Source organism: Labrus mixtus, chromosome 24 (assembly GCF_963584025.1).
Source record: "Labrus mixtus chromosome 24, fLabMix1.1, whole genome shotgun sequence".
Lineage (NCBI taxonomy): Eukaryota > Metazoa > Chordata > Actinopteri > Labriformes > Labridae > Labrus > Labrus mixtus.
The window spans coordinates 1,249,645-1,263,980 of record NC_083635.1 but is presented as its reverse complement, the minus strand read 5'-3'; the positions used below and the strand labels follow the sequence as shown (position 1 = coordinate 1,263,980).

Sequence of the window (14,336 nt, the reverse complement as noted above, 5' to 3'; positions counted from 1 at the left end):
GCATACTCTTGTTGAATGTATGAATTATTAATGATCATTGACAAACCAAATGTAGTTCCAAAAACATAAAATTTTCCTAAATTTATTCTCTTATTTTTACAGTATTTTAAGTGAAACACTAGAAGATGTTGGGTTAGCATTAGCAGTGGCTAAATCAAGGTGTAATGGAGCTGAAAAGGAATTAACAAACAGAGACGCTGTTTGTTCTTAGTGTTGGTTTGTTGTTTTTTAATATCTGCACAGAATTCAGAGGTGATAAAAGTCAAAGTAAAAGAGTCTTCATATGCAATGAAGTTTAGTATATTAATGGATGTAATGTAGCTGATATGGGTTTCTTTGCAGTGTTTCAGACAGGGAGGGAGCTCTGGAGGGGGCCATGAAGCTACTTCAGCACTTCTACCTCGACCTGGAGAAGTTCCTCAACTGGCTGACGGAGGCTGAGACCACCTGCAATGTTTTGATCGACGCCACCAACAAGGAGAGACTGCAGGAGCAGCCGGGCGCGAGGAACCTGCTCGCACAATGGAAGGTTGGAAATATACAATCCTCTGGTTATTGAACTATTTAATGATATTTATTGGAAACACACTCTTGACATCATGGAGGTCATGACAGAGATTTGAAGGTGGTGGACTGATCGATTGTATCACTGACAGAATTCCAATCATATTTAATGCACGATTCAAGGGCTTACACAAAAATCATTGGGCCCATATGTTGATGTCTAAGGTGTGAGTGTAGAGAATTTAAAGGGTTGGAGAAGAGGAGTGAGAACACTAGAAATAGCAGAAGATCCCTTGAAGTCGAATAAAACGGCAAGCTCCCTTCCATTTTATGACTGACCTATTAAAGGAGGCCTGCTCTCCCACTGTGTGTGTGCGTATTAAAAATATTCTTACCATTTTACCTCCACAACTCCTGGTTTTACAACTCTTTTATAGCTAAAGCAATTTATCCCCTTACAGTTTTAACACTGGATGTTATGTTGATCTTTAATGGAGCAAATCAAGGGATCCATTTATGTTTTGTATGTGGCTGCTTATAAGAATTTTATTGGAACAGAAGCCGAAGAATTTGGAGGAAGAAAGAAATAGCATCACCTGCAGAAACTCACAGAGAACAAGACATCAAAGTCCCGCCCATACTGTTGATTGACAGCTGTCACATAGCTAGCAATTGAGGACACTCATACAGGATCACTTAGTTATTTTGACCCAAAGTTTAAGACACTCTTCGCTGACTCTCTGCCCCAGCTGGTATGACAGGAATGCTGACATGGCAGCATCGTGAGTTTTCATTGGTCCGTTGATGCCTGGCAGACAAGTGCAAAAATTCCCCCCACTGCATTGTGGGTGTTGAAGGGAAGGCTCTGTTCTGTGAGAGAACATATTTTGACCCTCGGCTGTCACCCTGCACCCACACATGCTTTCTGGTGGAACTGCGTGTGCACACACAAACACACAGACATACGTACGGACTACAAAAGACACATACAGGCAGCATTTTGGAGCTGTATTTCCACATACACAATGTTGCAAATTCATGTCTGTGCACACTTCCTTTCCACACACAGAGCTCAGTACAACAGCAGCACTGTATGCAGAGCTGTGATGGTCTTCTGTGTCCAATTATAATGGCGGACTGCGGTGTAGCGTAGCATCCAGAGAGCGCACACATACACAAAAACACACAGCACGCAGATAACGTTTAATTGGAAAATAAGCGCGCTCATCGTTTTATGCAGCCTTTCAAGTTCTCTCTCCTCTTCTCTCTCTTTTTCACCCCCTCTTTCAAACTCACTCTGACTCACACCCTTTTCTTTTTATGGGAAACACACTCTCCCTCTATCCCTCCCTCTTCCTCTTCCTCTTCATCTCCAAATCTCCCTCTTTGTCACACATCCACACAGAGAGCTTTTTTATACAGTCACACTGGGAGCTAGTCTCGAGGGAATAGAAGAGGCAGAAGATGTTTCTTCTTCTTCATGGCGTCTAGCTTGGGGATTCCAGAGTAAAGTTCTGAGGATGCTGCGCAGGAAGGTTTACCATGTTCAGGTTTGGAGTGTTAATCAAGCGCTGTTCTGTTGTAAAATGAGCAAATGAAGGGGATTTTTTATAAAGATTGAGTCCATATTATTTAAATAGTGGATTTTTTTAGCTCATCATTAAGTGTTGAGGTCAAAGGTGAATAAATTAGATGAGTCTCAATGTTTAAAATATATATTTAAAATAATTTTTTTAATGTATTTCATTTATTTCGGTATAAATTTTCTGTCTACATGTAAAGAAGTGCTTTATTGTTTTTGACTTTTTAACTGTCTATCATAAACCAGTTGTCTAGAAATGTGCTGATTCTGCACCTCAGGAGGCATTTAAGGTCAACTAAAGGACATGTACGATTATATTTTTGCCCAAGTGTGATAAAAAACAAAAGTCATCAATTTCAAATGAAGACATCAAAGTTAGAGCCCATACGGAGACACAGGGCTGGGTATTTCTCGACGTGTTCAAAGAGATCAGAGAACATTTAGATCACAGGAGAAACTGCTGGAAACTTTGTGAAGATAAAGCTGGATCCGCTTTAATGCCATGTAGCAGCTTGACTGTCTCCACTTCTTTCTATTTGTTCTATTCCTGTCTGTGTCCTGTTCTTTGCTTCAATGACCCATTTCCCCCCTCAGGTAACATTAACATTTCATGTCGTCTAATTTATCTTGTGTGGAACATTCTTCTACAGGATATTTTCCTCTTTCAGGACATTTTGAGAATTTGTAAAGCTTCAGTCATCCTTCTGATGCCGTGTAAAGGACAAAACTTCAATGCATTCTTATGTTGTCGATGAAAGTTAAGTATCTGAGATGGCAGGAATTGTTAATAAAAAAAGATTCCTGAAATAACACCTACATGAAGCTGGTTGAGGTGTAAGCGCTTCGATTTCTTAGAGTGCAGACATAAAGAATAAAGTAAAGTGGCATCCCAGTTTGACCTCTTCTCATATAGAATTCACTCGGGGATGAATGAAAGTTTATTTGTGAAATATGTAGAAAACATGTCATCTTGACATATACTTAGACACTTGCATGAAATCTACATGTAGAAACTACAATGATTAATGACACATAAGTGTTCTTTTATGCCAAACACAGTCTTTATTTTCACTTTACAAAGATTGTTTTCTTGAAGTACTGGATTTCCTCCCACCTTTTCTTCCAGGACATTTAATTATGGATTTGAGTGATGAATTGTCCTCACAGGTGGGACCACCACTGTTGAAGTAACAAGTTGATTCAAGGATGAATTGCACATCTTGACATTTCAGTTCTACAGAAGGCTCCATCCACGATGCATTAAGCCCTGCATTATGGCTCAATCCTGCTGCTTGCTGCTTTTAGAGACTAAATCACTTTCTCAGATCCTGATCCCATTACTGAGCACTCGAGCAATGAAAAAAGTGAATTCCTGAAAGATGGCTGCTATTACCCAGAAAATGAAGTGTGCGCTTTGATAGAATTTACTGCTGATGCTTTTTTCCCACTGACTCTTTCTTTCTGTCTGTGTGTGTGTGTGTGTGTGTGTGTGTGTGTGTGTGTGTGTGTGTGTGTGTGGGGGTGGGGTGGGGTGGGGGTGGGGGTGTGTGTGTGTGTGTGTGTGTGTGTGTGTGTGTGTGTGTGTGTGTGTCCAGGACCTCCAGGCAGAGATTGACAGCCACACAGAGCTGTATCACTCTCTGGATGAGAATGGTCAGAGGATTGTGAACTCACTCGGGGACTCGGAGGATGCCGCTCTGCTCCAGAGACGCCTGGATAACATGGGCCAGCGCTGGAACGACCTGCGCAACAAGACCATGAGTATGAGGTGAGGGCAGCCGGGGTCACCACTGCACAGAACAATGATGATGCCCAGCTTCTGTTCAAAGAAACAGTAGACTTTCATCAAGTTCAAAAAAACAAAAATGACTGTGTTTCAGGGCCCATCTGGACTCAGAGATGGCCCCTTGGAAGAGGCTCCACATGTCACTTCAAGAGCTGCTGAACTGGCTGAGAATCAAACGTCAACAGCTGGAGCAGGAGCCACCTGTAGGGGGCGATGTCCCTGCAGTGCAGACACAGCTGGACACACACAGGGTAGGAAGAAACAGATACACAATGTGTGGGACACCAACAGAGACACTGCCTGTCTACTGTTAAAAAATCGAACATTCTGCTGATTTAGGAGCTTTTTCTAGGGCCTAGAGCACTTCACAGGGCGAAGGACCCAATTGAAATGCAAGGAATAATTATAATTCAGATTGATTTTAGAAATTCGGCTCAAAAGAAAAAAAAATGTCTTGGTTAATTTAATATTCATAAAGTCCCTCAAAATCCGCCCTGTCACAGACGTGAACTACCTTGGTTTAAAGTTTCCTGAAAGTGTACCACAGAGTCACAATAAAACAAAAAAAGACTTTTCTAACCTTCACCTCTATGCCAGTGCAATCAGCATTAACAAGCCTGTTTGATACATTCATGACAAAGCCCGGCAGAAGCAGCCATTAATGTCTGAGACTTCATGTCTCTCCCTCTCCGACATTATGCAAATCAATGCCTCTGAATAAATGGAAAGTATGGACATACAGGTTAAATGAAAAACCCATTTTATGCACCACTTTGTGCAAAAAGGCGAAACGATTGGCTCGGCTGATTTAGTTATTTCATGTCTTAACCTGCATTAATTCTGCAAAATGGTGAGTCCCTGCAAATATTCATTAGGAAAAAGCTTTTAGTCCAAACATTTCATAATGAAAATAGACATGTTTTAATGGTCACTCAGAAACATGGACGCTTTGATATCACAGAGACAGTGTATTTAATATGCACACAATACATTCAACCTTTTCAAAATGAATTTGATCCATTATAATAATCATATCTAAATATATATATGTATATCTTTCATTGCTTTAAACCTTATCTGCAAAGTTTTGGGTCATCTGGCTTTTTCACAACTGTAACACATCAGTAGCCAATGGTAACCACTGGTTGTCATGGCAACAATAGGTGCCTGTATTGTAGTGACCTCCCACTGATGATGAGCACACATTGACACACGCAGGTGTCTTCAAACAGTTTATCAAGAACATGTTCTCACCTTGAAGAGATCCTTTTCAAGTTATGACAAGAGGATTTTCATTTTCATTTGATGATATTATAATTTATCCATACATTTAAGTGGCGTACTATTGGAATGATACATTTCCACATGTTTTTTAAAAAGAGGAGGATGTAAAGAGTCACTTTAGGCCACATCCATCACATATCAAGATACATCCAGATCTGTAGCACGATGCGATGACAAATTATATGTACATGCTGCTTGGATTTTATTTTGAGGTCTATGCAGTTTGAATGTGTGTGGATGTGGTCTTTCTAACTAAGTAGAACATTTAAAACCAGACATATTTACACATTGAAGTTTTTACCTTCATGATTTATGTTGCTTTCTAAAATATCAGGATTTCTTCTGATACAGACAGCTGACGAGTCCACAGTACTATCCACCTATCAAACGATTCCTTTTGTACAGTTCATTTAAGCTGTTTTTTGGTCTGTAACGAGTTCCTAAGTTAATGTTGAACCTTACTTTATTTCAAAATAAATGAGTAAGCTTTTAATGGTTTTGATAATTTGACAGTTCTTAACAGAATATATGTACTTATCACAATGATCTCATTATCACAATTATATATCAGTTGTAACTTGAAACAGGAAAAACACAATTGAAAAAGGCCAAGTACCACAAGATTCAAATTGTAATGTGTGTGTGTGTGTGTGTGTGTGTGTGTGTGTGTGTGTGTGTGTGTGTGTGTGTGTGTGTGTGTGTGTGTGTTCGTTCACAGGGCTTCAAGAGGGACATGAGAGCCAAAGAGCCGGTTGTGACCAAGGCTCTGGATGATGTGGGAGTCTTTCTGTCTGAGCTTCCCCGAGAAACGCCCTCACCTGAGCAGAGAGGTATTCATTAACATAGGCTCTCATCATGTTGTATACAGGCTGGGTAAAGAATGTATATTCTTTTGTGGCTCTTTCAGCTGGTAATAAAGGTTCGCTTACATTTGAGCCCACCTTGCAGCTGCCATTTAAATGAAGAAACGTAATGTAAAGATGTTGATGTTTAATTCATCTCTGACTCTGGACTCTCTGGACTCCTAGTAACAGCCTGATAACAAGCATGCAGGGTCTCCTGCAGCGCCTTCCGCACCATGGCAGCAGCCTGGTTACCATGCTCTCTGAAAGCAGCTGAACTTTAACTGTGGCCCATTAAACCCATTCAGCTGCCAACTCAAACACACTCAGAGAAACATCGAAATAAAGGCTGAACTACAGCTGCTAATCACTGCCGCGCTGAGGGAAACGAGCACTTACTTCCTCTTAGAAAGTCGTTCTGGTGCAGAGAATAGACCTTCCTACAGGCAGCGGCTGAGGACGTCTTAAAAAGCAGAATTGATGTGTTGTCTTCTGAGTGCATGACATTTTGTTTGGTTTGAATTCAGCTGGCTTCTCCACAAACAGCCTGAGTGGTTTGACATATAAGTGAAACAGTCTCTAAAGAGGCGCTCTTCGTTGTCACAGTAGTTCCTTATGCTTCTTGTTTTCTTTAAAAGATGTGTCCTTATTATAACTCATCAAAGCTAGAACTGTGCCAAGGTGATCCCATTTAAAAGACGATTACATCAGAAGGATATTGGAGCTTTTTCTCTCTTTTTATCAAAACTTCTCCCAACAAATGTGTTTAAGTGAGTCTTACATTTTCTATTTAATAAATAGGGACAACACTGTTATTGGACTCCATTATTTTAATACAGGAAGTAAAAAATGTCAACATCACTGTATTGCTACCTTCAAATATCGATGCTATTTTCTATACTTTAAAGCAGTAAAGACAGTGTTTTTCTCAAAGCTTGCTCTTTCTGTTACCCTCAGACATCAGCCCAGAGGAGCGCGCTCAGAACGTGGGGCGAGTCCTCCGCAAAGAAGCAGACGACGTGATAACCAAGTGGGACAACCTCAACGCCGACTCGGCTGCCTGGCAGAAAAGGCTGGAGCTGGCTCTGGATCGGCTGATAGAGCTCCAGGAGGCTGAGGACCTGCTGGATGGGCAGCTGAGGCAGGCCGAGATGGTGAAGGACGCGTGGGAACCTGTTGGTGACCTGCTAATAGATTCACTGCCAGAGCACATCGAAAGAGTCAAGGTCAGAATGAGTGACAATTTGCCATCTGTAAAGGTCAGGATGTACATTATTAGAATAGTTAGCCCACCCTGTATCTATCAGCCATGACGGTACACTGGTTAGAGCCCCTATTAATGCCTGTATTACACTTAAGCCTGTCTGTGTTTTTTATACATTAGCAAGCATTAAACAAGCAGGAAAAGTGAGTTTACATGATGGATGCATCTGTTTCTCACTGTTCAAACAACTGAGGTGAGACACAAGACTGAACCGTGGGCTGCTAACAGCCTGTCTGTGTTTCCCATCTGTCCTCGCACCACTGTCAACAATGCAGCATAACAAAACTACTGTGTGTGTGTGTGTGTGTGTGTGTGTGTGTGTGTGTGTGTGTGTGTGTGTGTGTGTGTGTGTGTGTGTGTGTGTGTGTGTGCGTGCATGCAGGAGTTCCAGGACGAGATCGCTCCAATTAAGGATGATGTAATGCACATGAACCAGTTGGCGTCCACTTTTGGCCCACCGGACATTCAGCTGACACCTAGCAACCTGGAACGCATCGAAGATCTCAACACGCGCTGGAGGCTGCTGCAGGTACAAACTCGTGCACACACACATGCAAACTTACTCAGGTGTGTAAATGCATGCTGACACATATGTGGTAACAAAGAAGCACATGAACTCATCCACACCTCAAAAAATACACCAAAGTTCTGAAGAAAAATAGTTATTGAGTTATCAGAACAATTCAGTAATTATACTTGATATAATATGATGACATCAATGCCTCACAGCCAAGGTCAGCTTACACCACTTTAAAAGTGTGGTGTGTCTGAGTGTATGTTACTTCTTAGGAGAGCTGTAATGAGGACAAAAAGTTCACACACACACACACACATGCATACACATACATACACATAAACACACCCCATGTGTGAGTGATCAGAGGCAGCGCAGGGTGGGCCTCTATCAGTCTCAATAAGCCCAGTGGCAGCCATGCTGGAAGCCAGACAGTGATTGTTACCGGGCGTGACAGATAGAGCCAATCAGCTGCCAGAGAGACGCAGCTAACACCGAGGAGTCCCAGACGGAGATGGGTGCCTTGGTGACACCACAGTGACGGGACCAGACGGCTAGTCTCTCTGAAGTTAGCACCTGACCAGATGCTAACACACACACAAAAACACACACACAAGCCTTTGTGTTGTGGTGAAGGTGAGGGCATCAGTGCAAATAGACAAAGGGAAACACAATGATGTGATTTATGGATTTTTGAATGAAAAATCATACTAGACATTATTTGTCAAACTTTCAGTAATTGTGCTTGACCCTAAATGTTCTAGAGACACAAATTACATCAAAACATAGAGCAGACTGTGAGTAATAACAATTATTAAATAAGCAGCTGAATTGAAATGCATAATTAAAACTTGTCTGTGAGTTCAGACGGACCTACACCATCACCTGAGCTGAAGCCTGATGGCACATTCTCTGAAGTGTTCTCATTTAATGGCTCTGATGCTAGTTTAGAGCATAAGTTTAGATGGTGATGTGTTAGCATTTGTGCATGTCTCCCATATTGCTGCAGTAGCCTCAGTCAATAATGAGCACATTAATTAGCTCAAACTCCAATATAACATACTCAGTCTTAATTTTCATTGCCTGAAAAACATAGAAAAAATGCCCATTTGACTGCTCGCAATGACTTTGCCAATATGTTGCAGCTAAGGCTCTGCATGAATTCAAGCAAACGAATAAGTCTTACAGCTGTAAGTGTACTCTTGTGAAAAGTCCAGGAGAGATATTCCTAAAACACCAATTCCACATAGTGTGACCTCGATTCATCTGAAAGAGTTCGGAAAAAGAAATTCCCAAGTTAGAGTTAAAGTGAAGGATTTTGATCATCTTTCCCTTTAACCTGGCAATTTACTATTGTTTCCATTCCAGGAAAGTAGACTTCTTTCTGTTTACACTGATATGAAACAGAAAATGGTAAGCAGAGACTTGAGTATTGCATTTGGACAGAAAAGAGGGTTTAAGTGCCAGTTTTTTAAAAGTCACTCTCCATTGCAGGTGGTTCATTGGGAGCAGAATGTTTGCCCAGGAAATTTTGGCAACACATTAAATGGCAGGCTGGTGGAGAGATATCTGTGTGTATGTGTGTATGTGGGTATGCCTGCTAATGTGAGAGTGTCAAATGTGTGCTTTTGTGTTTCCTGATACACTGAATGTGGCTTCAAATTGATGTGAGTGCTTGTGTTTGTGCATTTGTTGTTTTAGTGCGTGCATGTGTTGTACCTGCAGATTCAGGTCATTTTAGTCGGTCCACACTTTTCTTCTGGGGCCATAAAGGTTCAAGCTGATTGGTCAGTATCCCCACACTGTGCACTGAGTAATTGCGATAAATTCCTCCTCAACAATCCTACTCTCGTTTTTTGTAATTCTGATTAGGTTACCGTGGCTACGGGGAAAAGCAACTCAGGCAGAAATGGATTGGGTGAGGTGCATTCGAAGGTAACTCCATCGTTTGGTTTTATGTCTCATTGAGGCAAAAATAAAATAAACTGATCATCACTGTCGTAGCTTCATCTACATCTGTTCTCCATCTCATACCATGACGCACACAGACTCACACTCCTCTGACAGTGTGTCATCTGTGGCCTTCTCATTTAGGTTGTGGATGGCATGCTGGACAGTTAATCAGCCAATCTGTCTACTCAAACTGGATAATAAAACCTCTCAGTTCCCCAGCTTCAAGACTTCCGTTAAAGAAAAGTTGATGCGTCTTTAAGCTTCCTGTGAATCACTTTTTTACTTCCTGGAACAAAAATCTGTTGCTAATCAGTGTCTGCCAAAGCCCCGCATGCCGGCCAGAGCTGCATGTGTTGCCTGGGAACATTGGATCGTTGAACATTGTGTCAGGAAGCATCCGTGGTTACAGACAGTTCCTCCAGGGATGCTCAGGATGCAGCTAGTTGGCAAGTGTCACAATGTGACTGAAATGACGCCTGTGACTGTGAGCATCAGCTGGGAATTATGCTTCAGATTAAAAAGGCTTGTTGGAAACAGCAGGTTTCAAGAAATTTTCCTCAATAATGCTGAAAATATTTATCACCCCTTAGGCTGCAGAATTTTAAATCTGAAGCAGAAACTGTGTGATGAACAGTGGATGCGACGCATTTATCTTCTAAATAATGAATGTAGACTCACGGAGCGGCAGCTCAGGAGTGGTTTGGGGCTTTCTGACCTTTATATGCCATCCTCCAAAGGCTGTGTGAGTGTTTGGTTGTCCAATTGACTGCCAAAAAATAGAAGCTCAGGGTTTCTGTCTTCAAAACTTCAAACCAACACAAAAGACAATGTGCCTACCTCTTCTTTTGAAATTGATATTGTGTAGTTGTTAGAAGGCTAATTTACTACAGCTAAGGAAAATATTACAGACTGTTATCATACAGCATTTACACCAAGGCTCAACCTGTCATCCTGCTGTAAGAGAAGAAATCTCTGTCAGTATACAAATCCTTTGTGTTACAAGGGAACGATTCATACAATGACGATCACACTTGACATGTGTATTGCTGTGGACCCAAGGGAGTGACATGTTGGCGTTCTCCAAACTGGCTCGTCCTTAGACAACGGTGCGGGCATCAGTAGGAGCCCAGGGGATTGCAATGTCAAGTGTGAAGTCAATCAGATAATTGGTTCTTGGCAACGCCTTGAATGGGAACTTCTTCACTTGTTTCTATTTTTTAATGGACAAGTCCAGCAGTGAACAAGGTTTAAACCAGTGGGGGGCTTTTGAAACACAATGCAAGATATGTTTGCTGACAAAGCGTATACTCCTGGTGTACTTCTGTTTATTTGTATTTCATTTCTTACTATTTGATCAGAGGTTTTAATCCTAATGCTGAGTATCACAAGCCCTTGTACCTTGTAAGTCTTTAAGTGCATTAATATGTAATGCAAAGCAGACTTCATAGATCATAGTTTATTATCTCACTCTTACCTGGCGTATCCATCCTCTTCAATCGACGATAAGTAACTGAAGGACACTTCAACATGTACGTTTTAGATATTTCCAGAGTGTGCTTATCTTTTACGAGTTATTATGTCCATGTTACTTGCTGAATGTTGTCACTTGGACCTTGGTTTTTTTTTTATAGAAGGTTTTTTCAGACTGTTTTCTTCTATGCACATGTGTGCATTCTGTTTCCCCCCCCCCATTTTGTTTTCTGCTTTACCTCTTTGTGTTTAGTTCATCTTCTGTAAGTCAGTTGAGGAGTCATTCCTATAGTCGTCAGTCCTTCAAATACAGTTAAAGGGACAAAGTTTAAGGTGGAATTTTCATGCCAGCAGTGCGGTACGTAAAGTGTATACAATTGCAAAATCTGCGCCAACAAATCCCGCCAAGAAAACAGGTGTTTAAATTTGGATCAATGACAAGCTAAGTGTTTGCAGTTTAGATGGGAATCTGTGAGCCAGGAGACAAGTGTGTATTACCCCCGCTGGGCTTAGCCCCACCTCTCTGTGTGTACCTACAGGGCCGTGCTGATTTGGCACAATTATCTCAACTCCATCTAGATCGACAGCTCATTCAGAGCTGAAGGAGACTCACAGGAGACTGCATCCTCTCTAATTCCTCCACTACAAATTCAATTATCGCTTCCATGCTTGTCTGTGTGTCTCCTCCCCTCCCTTTCCTCTCCCTCAGTGCCTGCCCATTCTCACTGTTCTTTCTTTGCAAGAGAACATTATGTGCCACATTTTTTACAAATACACACAAAAGATCACCCCTCACGTTCCCATCATCACACTGTCAAGATATTCTGAGGACAGCTAAATCTGTGCTACACTCTGACTAAAGCTAAGATTACATTAGCCTTAGCTAACGGAAAGCAATCTCAGACTCCAATGGACTTTAGAGGATTTGACTTTATTTAACTCATATCTACATTTAGAAAAATCCACCAACATATTTTTAATAATTTTTGATTTCTTAGAGGCATTAGCTTAATGAAGTTTGAGGTAGCTTAACTATGGCTAAGGCTAAAAAAGATTACATTGGCCCCAGCTTGCTGATGGCTTAGCCTTTTTCTACAGTGGAATTCAGAGGATTTGCTCTTTAAAACCACCTTTAAATATATTAAATTCTATAGCAAATGTTACACTGTTAAACATAAATATGTCCTATATTTATGGAGCTAGACAGAGATACACTTTTTCCTACATCAATGACAAACCTTCAATGTCTATCAGTCTTATCTGTTGAATCTTATCTTATCTATTTCTTGATCTATCTATATGATCTATATCTCTTTCTTTCTCTCTCCATCAGATCTCCCTCACAGAGCATCTGAAGCAGCTGACAGATGCTCACAGAGACTTTGGCCTTCTGCACGGTGAGTCAAACAGATACAAATGTGCTCTGCATGCATCACACTGTTGACAGTTGACGAGATACTCAAGAGGTTGCGTGTGTGCAAAAAGAGATAAGACAAAATGTGTTAGACAAAACGAGGCGCCCACCTCCTGACAGCATCTCACTCAGCGGCTCACTCGATAAGTGACGTGTTCGCGCGAGAGAAAGTGACACAGTGCTCGGCTGTCATCAGGTCACTGAATCACTGAATAAGTGATGAGAGGGAGTGAGCATAAAGACTGACACTCATTTGGCTGCTCAATGAGCCCATGATGGCGTATTGATCTGTTTATGCAACTTGTTTTTTCCTGGTTTTATCACCAAATCCCAATATGACCCAGCACTTAACCCGATACTGAGGAACTCAACCATATCACAATCACATATTGATGAGAACATATGGATTGAAACACCTCATTGATTGTTGCATTATATGAAAGAGTTGCACATAGGATGCTCTCTGCAGCCACAATCCCTGTCGCCAAAGAGCTATCATCTTATCATAGCTTAGCAATCATAACAAGGCACAGCAGGCCTGCCAAGCTCTGTATATCTCACACTACTTTCTTTAGTCTTTTTACTGCCAAAACAGTTAGCATGCCGCAATAAGTAGCATTATGTTCAACCCAAGGAGGATATCGTTAGGGGGTGAAAATTGAAGTGAAACATAATCAAATAAAATCTTCAACAGTTAACCGTTCAAGTCTCACTTTAATATTATTAAATTGTCATCAAATCTATTCTAGATAGTTTCACATGTGATGGCCAATTAAATTAAAGCAAATCATAAACCATGAACCTATCCTTGGCCAAGCATGTTGTCCCTTTCCTTTAGTTAGCATTTACAAAGGGTTGTGTTATGTTGCTTTAAAATCCAAACAGGGACATAGTCTCAGTGATGTCTGATGTCACCCACTGGTGTGTGAAGTGTAGATTTTCTTTTTATTATTGATGGTGGTCTCCACATTGGGAATGCTGTCTCAAGCTAACTTAAAGTTGTCTTAGTAACAAGCCAAGAACTGGAGCGGAGTCTGGCCTTAAGCCTCCTGACAAACAGCTACAACATCATTGTATGTAAAGCTTCACTTTTCTGATCTTAGTGGGGTTTGTTGAAGGGTCAATAAGAGGTCACATTTACGTAGATTTTCTTAACTAATAATTCTATTTACATTCCAGTGCAAGTCCAGTTTTCGCCTTCTGTCTGACAAAGTATCTGTCCTAGTGAAACAGCTGCTTTAGGTGCTCCCAAGTGTCCCTGTCTTTATGTAAAAATCATAGAGGCCAATTTTACATCAACCCTCAAATTTTAGAGACCAAAGTATCTCTGAATGGATTCAACTTTGCAGATTAATTATGTAGAACAGTGCAGCACAATAAAGATGATTTTTGTCATTAAAATATGTCCACCTGGAGCAACTCATCAAACAGCTAGCTGCTTTTTCTCAACAATTCTCTTTAGCTTAATTACAGCTCATCTGCAGAGTAATTAAAAGAGCGCAGATAACAAAAGATCACAACATCACTCACGCGCTCACAGTGGTGATTAAAATTGAAGACCCACAGGGGGCTTGTGAGAACAAACTAAGGGAAGAAAGAAAGGGAAAGTGAAAGTGACACTGCAAAGACGAATGAACAAAAGTTAACTGACAGTAACACATTCGTAACAGAAAGTACATCCATAAAACATCTAGATAGCAATTAAACAAACAGATCTTACTAT

General features: G+C 41.0%; 1 protein-coding gene across 2 annotated transcripts in view; it reads left to right on the top strand.

Annotated features, from left to right (window-relative positions):
* dmd (dystrophin) overlaps nt 1-14,336 on the top strand; it is a 241,290-nt gene that overhangs the window by 182,218 nt on the left and 44,736 nt on the right. For both annotated transcript variants that reach the window (XM_061032963.1, XM_061032962.1), the window contains exons 59-66: nt 343-529; nt 3,682-3,854; nt 3,967-4,123; nt 5,875-5,986; nt 6,956-7,224; nt 7,645-7,791; nt 9,649-9,711; nt 12,533-12,596. In XM_061032963.1, coding sequence (XP_060888946.1) covers nt 343-529; nt 3,682-3,854; nt 3,967-4,123; nt 5,875-5,986; nt 6,956-7,224; nt 7,645-7,791; nt 9,649-9,711; nt 12,533-12,596 — 1,172 coding nt within the window. The remainder of the gene's footprint in view (nt 1-342; nt 530-3,681; nt 3,855-3,966; nt 4,124-5,874; nt 5,987-6,955; nt 7,225-7,644; nt 7,792-9,648; nt 9,712-12,532; nt 12,597-14,336) is intronic.